The 10,400-nt window shown below is 35.1% G+C and overlaps 1 protein-coding gene across 3 annotated transcripts in view; it reads right to left on the reverse strand.

The window, feature by feature from the left end:
- Positions 1–10,400, reverse strand: part of JKAMP (JNK1/MAPK8 associated membrane protein) — a 17,069-nt gene continuing 6,669 nt past the window's right edge. For all 3 annotated transcript variants that reach the window (XM_027770426.1, XM_006144827.3, XM_006144826.3), the window contains 4 exons: positions 7,791–7,997; positions 5,854–6,035; positions 3,134–3,210; positions 1–283 (listed from right to left, as the gene is read on the reverse strand). In XM_027770426.1, coding sequence (XP_027626227.1) covers positions 65–283; positions 3,134–3,210; positions 5,854–6,035; positions 7,791–7,997 — 685 coding nt within the window. In that variant the 3' untranslated portion in view covers positions 1–64. The remainder of the gene's footprint in view (positions 284–3,133; positions 3,211–5,853; positions 6,036–7,790; positions 7,998–10,400) is intronic.

Below are 10,400 nucleotides of genomic sequence, written 5' to 3' on the forward strand. Positions count from 1 at the left end.
TTTTTTATTAAGAATGCATCTTAGGTGTTTCTCTCTCTTTTTTTGGAGGGGGAGCATTTTACATTCAATGTCCATTGGCTCCTTCTGAAAGTATCCGTGAAGGTTCAGTAAATTTTGCAGTGAACAAGTAAAAGAGGGCTGGTGTAGGTACCAAAGCCAAAAGGGGCAAATCTTGTTCAAGTTTATCCACTCTGGAAATGGAGATTATTCCATAGGCATGAAGTAACCAGTGGCTGAAGAGAACAATAAGTCTTTTCTTTCTGACCAGAAGATCATAGCAATTCTATGTAATTTAGAAAAAGAAAGAAATGCAGATTATCAGGCTAAATCAGCTACATAATTTAGTACAATTTAATATAAAGTGTGTTGCTTATTTTCATACAAAATCATAACCTCGGAATTCCAAAATGTTTACGCTAAAAAGGACCCAGATAATTCTCCATCCTATTGAAGCCATGACTCATTACAAATGAGGAAACTGAGGTTTTCTATGGTCACATTAGTCCTCAGCAGGAGCACTAAGACAGAAGCCTGGGTCTCAAGTCCTAGTCTACACTGTAGCTTCTGAAAGACAGAACTAGAAGAGGAATCCCACATTCTGTGCTTTCTTCCTGCCCTGATCCACCTTAGCTAGGAGTCTACATATGAGAAACAGGAGTCTGCTGCCTGGATAATTAGGTGTGAATACCCTGATTTTCTCTGACTCTTTAACATGGCCATATAATATGCAAAAATTAGAAAGACCAAATTTATATAAAAGTAATACCCAAGTGTACTACTAAGTGCAATGAAATGTAATTTGCAATGTGTTAGTCACCAACTTTCTCTTATTCTTAAATGGATCAACTGACCTAGAAGAAAACTGCTGTTTCCTGATTTAGGTCCCTATTTCTAATCATATATAGAGTGCTAACTGAAGTACATGAACATTTTATATAGGAGAGAGTTACAGGGGCAGTGAAACAAACTCATTTCAACCTAATTTCTCAGTGTATAGCTAATTGTTACCTATGAAGAGCAAACAAACATGCAAAACCTCATTTTATTAAATATCCAGTCATTTCCCCCTCAAATTTTCCCAAGTTAAAAGTGTCAAAACTAATTTGCCCATCTTCTTGAATTAAACAGACTGCAATGCTGATTAAAGATTATAAAGGAGAAATGAGGATAGTCTGGAAATGTTAACAACTGGATAAGCACGATCAAAAACAGTCTGTCTAGTTCCTCATTATTGCTCATTATTCTTCCTAAAAGTCGCTATGAATTCTAGGTGTTTTCTCTCTCTCTCTTTCACTAATGTAATGGAAAAAGTGGCAGCAATGGCAACAGCAACCATGCCAAAATAGTTAAAAAATGTATTTCCTCTGGGTTGAGCTTTTTTATGTTAAGAATTATGAGAAAGCGCAAATCTTCTCAACCCAGCAGGCAGTTTAAGACACTTCACAAGCACTAGATTAGCAAGCAGAGGATGGAAGAGTACTAAGACACCTTACACACTTGTACTCTTGTAGAGTTTAGCCTCAACAATAGAGTTTTAAGTCAGAGACATTAATGTATTTAAAAGGAATCATTTAAATTTGATTAAACTAAACAGAAGTAGAGAACCACATAATTATTTTAGAAAGAAAATTTCAGAAGACTGCATGTGAATAAAGTGCAGAGATGCAAATAAAGTTTAATGAATTTATTTCCCCTAGTTAGTCAACACTATTATTTTCCTTTTATTGTTCAGTTTTGAGTGACACTGATTTAGTTCCTTAAAAATTCAATATTTAAGAATAAAAGTATGGGGACCAGCAGGTGGCATGGTGGCTAAGGTGCTGGACACTCCCACATGGCTGTCCACAGTTTGAGTCCTGGACCTAGTGGCTTGCTTTCTCACTTTCCCTCTTTCTCTCTCTCTCTCTCTGTGTTCAAATTAAAACTAAATGAATGAATGAATGAATAAAAGTAAATAAATAATTCTTTAAAAAATAAAAGAATAAAACTATGATGACATGATATCCTACTGTACCAACTGACTTACAAATTTTTTGGCCAAATATATCCTGAAAATTAAAAAACAACAAATGAAGTTCTTCCAGTGAAATACTAGAAGGTTAGAGGTACAAAAAGGATATTTTAAAAAAGGAACGGTAGCAGAACCAATGTGATTATTAATGGTATCTCCAAATCACAAATCTATTAAATATTATGTTAATAAATACTATGGGGCAAAAGTAAACATCCATAATCAAGAAAATTAAACTAGATATTAATATAACTGGAAAGAGAAGGATATAAAGTACATAATAAACATTGTTTGCATTCATGAAGACATGATAAAATGTTTAAGTGCCTAAGAACTGATGACTAGGCTGAAAAATTGTGATACATATACACTATGGAATACTATTTGGCCATAAGGCACAATGAGACTGTCATTTGACTCAAAATGGTTAAGTATGGGAGGCTTTCTGCTAAGCAAAGTGGGCCAGACTTTGAAAGCCAAACACTATATCCCTGTTCAGTATATAACAAGTGTGTGCACTCTGTGCAGAAATTCAAAGAGGATAAGTGTAGAGAGAGCCTGTAAGGGAAGGAGTGAATGGTAGAGGATGTGGGTGGGAAGGGTAAAAGGAAAAAACACTTAACAGATCCAAGAATGTAAAATTTTCTATTGAAAATTATGTATATGGTAATATCCTTGATGTATCAAAATATAAATAAATAAAATGGAAAAATAGATAGATAAAATGCACAATTACTGATGAGTCTGTTAGTGTTGCTATTCTAACATAAAGTTTAAAGTTAATTTAATATGTAGTAAAGCATTTTTATGTTTCTCTCAAAATAGTTTTATTAAGTTCCAGCATTTCAGTATTGCTATGTTTGCTATGTGGGTAAACTATGTGGAATGATTTTTCTTGACCATACTGAGCCTAACTACTTCATTATTTCATTTATTTCCCAAGGAACTGTATAGTTTAGTATGTAACCTTTCATAAAATTAACCAATAAACTAATAGCTACCAAGTAACACCTGTTAGCCAAGGATTACTTAAACAATTAGTTGTACTATATCATAAATACTATTCTATTAAATTGTCAAATTTATCAAAAAAACTTTAACAAAGGAAAAGAGATATCCTACCTCTATTTCAGAAGCTGACATGTACACAGCCAGAGTAACCAAAGACAACACTAGTATAATGTATGGGAAGGCATAATCTGAAAGACAAGCATCGGTATTACATTGGAAATTAAATTTTTTTGAGTAAACCATCAAAAACATTTGAACAGTAGAGTTAAAGCCTCTCTCAACTGATTCTGTGACAAACTTAAGTCTAATACCCTGAGGCAAGGGACGACAAACTTTTTCTGGAAGGGACCATATGTTACATATTTTTGGCCTTAAAGGCCATACAGTCTCTGTCTCAAGTGCTCGGCTCTGCCGCGGTAACGGACAAGCAGCCGTAGGCAACACGTAAACAGGCCCCGCCACTGCGGCACAGCAGTAACACAAGGTACGGCAAGGCTGGACGCCCCGTTACTGACTGCCCATCTGGATTCCCAGGTCAGTCGCAAACACACTACACACAAGCGTGGGTGGCTGTCCCACTATGCTGAAAGGAGAGCATGGAGTAATGGAACTCTGTCAAAATATTTTTCTCTCTTGCACATATACAGGCTCTCTGTCATTAGCAGCAACAAAAAAGGCAACATATAAATGAAAGGGCAGGGCTATATTCCAATAAAATATTATGGACAGTAAAATCTGAATTTCATATAATTTTTGCATGTCAAGAAATAGTAGTCTTTTGATTTTTTTCAACTATTTAAAACTGTGAAAACTATTCACAGCCCATCTTTGAAGGGCTTTGCTTTAAGGCATCCATTGATTATAATTCTCTCCTATATATCTATTAATAGAATGATACCAGTTATCATTCTTGGGAGAACTTGGGGAGAAATGAGAAAACAGTTACTCAGATAAGTTTCTTTTTTGTGATTCAGGTGGAGAATCTCAGTTGAGAAAAGCTATCTATAACAGTAATTCAGTTTTTAATTAATTATACAAGTTCATTTATTAATAAACTTCAAAGGACAAGTAACTCATTTGGTATTCCTAATATTAAAATTCTGGAAACTTCTACTTCAAATACAGTACAATAATAATACTTTAAGCAAATCTTTTCCTATAAAATACCACCTTTCTCTTAAAATGCTTTTAATTATAGTATACTAAATAAACAAATTAAGAAAAAGTATCTTGGGGTCAGCAATGGCATAATGGTTACATTGCTGGACTCCCACACAGTTTAGACCATCATTTGAGTCCTGAACCCAGTGGCTTAAAACTCACACCAGGCACATGTACATGCATGCCAAAAATCCCTAGAGGAGAACGGAGGAGAAGGAACTGTGGCATGGCCATTCTCACCGGGGGTGATTTCTCGCATTCTGCCTCTGTCTCTTTCTTTCTCTCCAGCGAGCGCATGTGCCTTGTTGCAAAAATCTCTCAAAAATAAAAAAGAAAAAAATACCTTGAATTATTTTTCCATATAATAATAGTTTCAAGTCTCTTCTTTCCTTGGCATTTACCCTCAGCTCCACCATTACCCTGAAGTAAATTACATTCCACAAACTATAGTACCAAATTGCATTACTAAGCTACATTATGTGCATAAAGACACCCAGTCCTGCCAGTTCCTGAAAGCCAGATTTGCCCTCTACACCCTGGTAGACGCCGTAAAAGGAAGGCAACAAACATCCTTGGAATGTTCAATGTCACAGTCTCAAAAGAACTACAGTGTGGTCCTCAGCTATTTAAAGTCTGCCCGCCTGCGTTATCTACTGGTAATATGTGAACCTTTTAACAGAAACTTTTTTTTAATTCTTTAAATTCACAGTTCCGTCTAAATAGTTGCTGAATATATGAATGAATATTTTAAGTCTATCTTGAGGATTTCTGACTGTCTCTAAAAGGTTTTCATTAAAGAACTTAGAAATCTAAGACCTAACAATAATAAACAATATGTATTAACAAGACTAATTTCTATAAGGTTTTGCATTATATGCAGAAAAGGTTTCTTTTTCATTTTATACTCAGGTTTTTTTAAATTTCCCAATATGGTTATGAACTTCAAATGTACAGTATTCCCTAAATAAACATCAGTTTTTATTAGCTGCCACTGACTTCTTAAAAACTTAATATTCCATTCTACAAACCTATGGTTATATTTTTAGGTTTTTGCCACAGGGCACGTATACTTGCAGTAGGAAGACACACAGGGAAAGTGAGAAATCATTCTTCAGGGGAATGACCACACTGTCTATTCCCCTCCATTCTCCTCTCAGGATTTTGGTTTGATTTTCAAGCTACTGGGTCCAAGGCTTGAACAATGGTTGGCCACGTGAAGAGTCCAGTGCCTTAGCCACCATACTACATGCTGGCAGGCCCACGCCGTGATTATTTTTTTCAAGACTGATTGATTACATATTTTAGCAAAAATATATATTAACATTTATTTTCTCCTTTTTTTAAAGGTTATCACTGAACGGCTTTTTTTAAAAGATTTATTTTATTTCACTTTATTTATTCATTAATTTATTTTAATTTGACCAGACAAAGAGAGAGACAAAGAGTGAGAGAAAGGGGGAAAGTGAGAAAACAAGCTACCAGGACTTGAACCGTGGTCAGCCATGTTGGAGTGTCCAGCACCTTAACCACCCCCACTAACGTTTATTTTCAAGAATTTAAAACTAAAGTCACTATTTTAAAGAAAAAATTTCATATTTAAATTCAAAGAAAATATCATTTATTACATATAAGAACAGATATATTTCACCAGTCTTATTCATCAAACTTACATAAAAGGCCTCCGCCAACTGCCTGAAGAACAGTTAAAATTGGGAAAAAGTAAAGTGCAGCATAAATACTTTTAAATCGATCAGACTTCCCTAACCCACACGCAATCTTCTTCACCAGAAGAGGCCGGAGCAGCATCATTAATACCAAGCAGAATGCATAATAGATAAATACAATGGTGTATCTGTAAAATAAAAGAAGGAATTTACAGCATCAAAAATATGTTATAAAATCTATTTTATCTTTGGTCATTTTTAAATCAAAGCTCCTGAAAAAGGTTTAAAGAGTATATTAAGTCTACCATGGACATTCGGTTTGGTAGAAGGACGGCCAAACACACTGTCAAACAGCACTGGCAAGTGTACGCTGCTCCCTCTAATTGGCAGTCTGCAAATCTGAATCAAAAATCCTAACAATGTTCCTATGTTTTGATATAACAATTTAACTTATAAAATTTATCAAAGGGAAACAATCAGAGATACACAAACAATTTTAAGTACAAGGATTTTTTATTGATCATTTATAATACTAAAGAAAACTGAAGAAGAAAATAAACATTCAGCAAAAGGAAACTAGTTACATTTTGTAGTATATTCATGCTGGGACATATGCATTAAAAATCTAATTATGAGAGGAACACTGATAACAAAAGTGCCTAATATATTAAGTGACAACAGAGATTATAAAGAAGTATGTCATAGTATAACCTCGATAATCTATTTTTTTTTTTTAGAGGTTTTTGCTATAGGGCTCATGCACTCATCAGAAAGACAGATAGAGACAGAGAGACACAAAGCGAGAAATCACCCCACCCCACCCCTGGCAGGGGTGGAGGGTGGCCATGCTGTAATCCCTTCTCCTCCATTCTCCTCTTGGGTTCTTGGGCACACACGCATATGCGCCCGGTGTAAGTATAAGCCACTGGGTCTGGGACTTGAACCATGGTCGACTACATGAGAGTCCAGTGACACAGCCATTATGCCAACTGCTGTCCCAAACCTCAATAATCTTTAAATACACACACACACACACGCACAGAAATAAACCAGGAAGATGAAATTCTTAACAGTGGTCATATCAAGCAGTGGAATTACAGAGTTTTATTTTGCATGTGATTTTTGTGTGTATGTGTTTAAATGTCTTGTACCATAACTTTTATAATCAGGAAAAAAAAAAAGGGTAGAGATCTCTTCTCTATATCATCAGGTTGTACTTTCTAAAAGCTCTTTGTTTTAAATACTAGGATGTCCATACAGAAAGTTCTAACTTTTCTTTCATGCAGATTTTCAAATCACTTTTACTACCTTTGTATACAAAGGAGAGTCCGAGGAAGCCTGGGCCTCATGTGGGGTCTGGAACGCGTGCCGCCTCCCTGCACAGCGTAACACTCTTCCTGGGCTCTGGTGAAGCTCTCAGGTCCAATCCTGTGCTCTACTACATTGATACATGTTTGACCTCTGGGCAACGAGTTTCTTGTCTTGTTATGCCACCCACTACCAACGCCAAACAAGATTAAATCTACTCATTCTCATAACTTATAGTTCCTTACAAGCTACAAAAAGATTGTTATTTTAATCAGGAGGAAACCATCTTGTTATCTCTCCTAATGTACTACTAGGAAACTAGTCTCTGGAAGGAGATACCTGCTTCCACTCCTGCCCTTAAAACTTTCTCTTTAAAAAAACTCTAAGACATATAAAACTCACTTAGTGGTGTTTCATTTTTATTTTATTTTTATACACAATTCAACACCAACACATAAATACTTAGATTTCTATTATACTAGATGTATTTTCTACTTTCTCCTATTATATGATGTGCATGTGTATTTCCCCCAGTGCCTAGAAACCATTTTATAATGCTCAGTATGTTGAAAAAAATGAATTCTATAATAACCCTCAGTTTCTAAAAATTATCTTCAGTGTAAATAAATACTTACAGTGGGTAGACGGCTTCATGAGTACAGTGCACTGTAGTGACGTAATCTGGACTTGGGTTGTAAAGCATCGTGTACCAATCAGAAAGCATCAGCACTCGACATGAACGGATGTACAGAACACCGACTGGATCACTCACAAGTAAGGTGATAACAGCTGCCATGCTGCACTCGAACAACGCGGTGATGTGCTGGAAAAGGGCACTGGAGCTAGAGAAACAAGAACAGAGGCATGACTACCTGAAAAATGTCAGTACTTACATGGCTGTAATAAGACATGTATGTTTCAAGAGACAAATTCTAAAAAATTTATTTAACTGAAAAATCTAAAAGCTTCCTTGAGTTTAGATCTTGTAAATAGATGAGAAAAATCAAACATAAATAAAAACTACTCGAGGAGAGTGTAACCTTGTTTTCTAAAAAGTGATAAATAACCCAGATAATACAGTACTAGTATTACTTCAATGTATAACAAAAGAGCAGAAATTAGATCAACCTTATACCCTTAGTATATTGCCAACTTGTTATTAAATTCTTTCAGAATTATCTATATGCCATTTTAAGTTATCTTAATATAAAAAGTACATAAAAATATATACCATACAAAGTTTAAAATAAACATTGTAAGCTTAACTACCAAACCTAACAACTAAAACACTATCAACCACTCATGTTGTTCCCTCCCATTCTACACCAGGAGAGGTAACCATTATTATACTAAATTATGCTGAATTATTTTTATAATTTTTTCTGAACAGTTTTTATCCTATTTGTATTTATGTTTTAAAACAACTGTTTAGCTTTGCTTAGGTTTTTTTGTTTTTTGTTTTTTGTTTTTTTTTAGCTTTGCTTGGTTTTGAAAATCACATTATCATTAAGTCTTTTGGGATTTTTTTTTTCCATTTAAAATTACATTCCCAAGATTCATCCCCATGGTGTTGCCTATAGTTGAGACTAACATGTGTATGGCTGTGCAAGAGTCCACTGTGTGGCCATATCATGATTTGTCCATTCTGCTTTGTTAGTTAAACATTACAGATGTCTTCTCTCAGTATGTGGGCTGTATTTCCACTTTGTGATGTCTTTTTATAAATAGGTTTTAAACTGTAATGTGGTTGGTTTTTTAAATTTAAAAAAAATTTCTGGTTGGTAGTTTAAACATTTTGTTTTAGAAGAACTTCACCTCAAAGTAAAAAAAACAAAAACAAAACAAAAAAAACCTTGTATTTTCTTCTATACGTTTTAAAGTTTTGTTTTTCACATTTAAGTCTTAACTCACCTAGCACAGATTTCCGTGTATATGGAAGGTAGGCTCTAACTTTAGATTTTCTCCTGTGGATAGCCCACTGTCCCAGGACAGCATGTTACTGAACAGGTACACCTTTCCCTCCACTAATTTGCCTGCCACTTCTGTCACATAAAGTTTCATATATAATTGTTCTGTTTTTGGGTTCTCTTTTTTTCCCCCCCCTGAAGTTTATTTATCTACTCTTGAGACAATAGAATCTGATAATTTTTCATATTTTATACATCGTTCTACTTATTTGGTGGTGCTGGCTATTCTTGGACCTTTGCTCTTCTATATAAATTTTTAAATTAGCTTGTCAAGGATAAAAGAAACTCCATGTAGTTCAGTAGCATCATAGTATGTAAGATAATGTACTTATTATCTATATAAATGGGATACATGGATATAATAAATTTTATGTATTTCTCTTATAGCTACCCCCTCTGTTAAATTTTATTATTTTTAATATCTGGTTTACAGATACTTTTGAATTTTCTACTTAAATGTTTCTGTTATCAGAAACAAATTACCCCAAAACGTAGTGGCTTCAATTACCCCTGATTATTTGTCACTATTTTGTGGTTTGAAAGAGATCAACTGGCAGTCCTTTCTGCTCTATACGATGTGAATCCGAGCTGTGCTCATTTGGAATCTGACCATGCTACGGAGTTCAAAATGACTAACTCACAGGGCTGCAGTATGTGCCAGCTGTCCACTGTGAGCTGTGGGGCTGGGGCTGTGATTCTCTTCCAAATGGCTTCTTTTGCTTTTGTATTCTGAAGTTTAATTACAAGGCATATAGGTGTGAATTTCTTTTTATTTATGCTTGGGATGTATGTTGCTTCGTGGATCTTTCAATCTGTTTGTCATTAATTTTGTAAAACCCAAAGCCAGTACCTCTTATAATACAGACTCTTCTCCATAGTCTCTATTTTTTTCCAGAGGCCCTGAGTAGATTAACATGGCCAAAGTTAGCAAAATTTATCCCCCCTCATTCATGCAAGTCTGATCCTTGGTTAACTCTCTGGCTCCTTTCCTCTGGAAGTTTGGTAAGGGTAGAATGTCAACTAAATTCTTCCTAGGCAATACTGCTCATGAGGCAAATAATTCCTAATTGGTAAACCACATCTGGACTGGGGAGAACTATAAATAAGCAATAAATATCTGTGGAGACACCAAGGTTTATCTTTCTAAGTTAAGAGATTCTTATAATTGCCATGTCCTCTATAGAACCCTGGAAGCTATACAGCAGCCCCCTCTTACCCACAGGAAATACATTCCAACACCCTCAATGGATGCCTAAAACCACAGCAGGCCCAAATCCT

This window comes from Tupaia chinensis, unplaced genomic scaffold (assembly GCF_000334495.1).
Source record: "Tupaia chinensis unplaced genomic scaffold, TupChi_1.0 Scaffold000133_1, whole genome shotgun sequence".
Classification (NCBI taxonomy): Eukaryota; Metazoa; Chordata; class Mammalia; order Scandentia; family Tupaiidae; genus Tupaia; species Tupaia belangeri.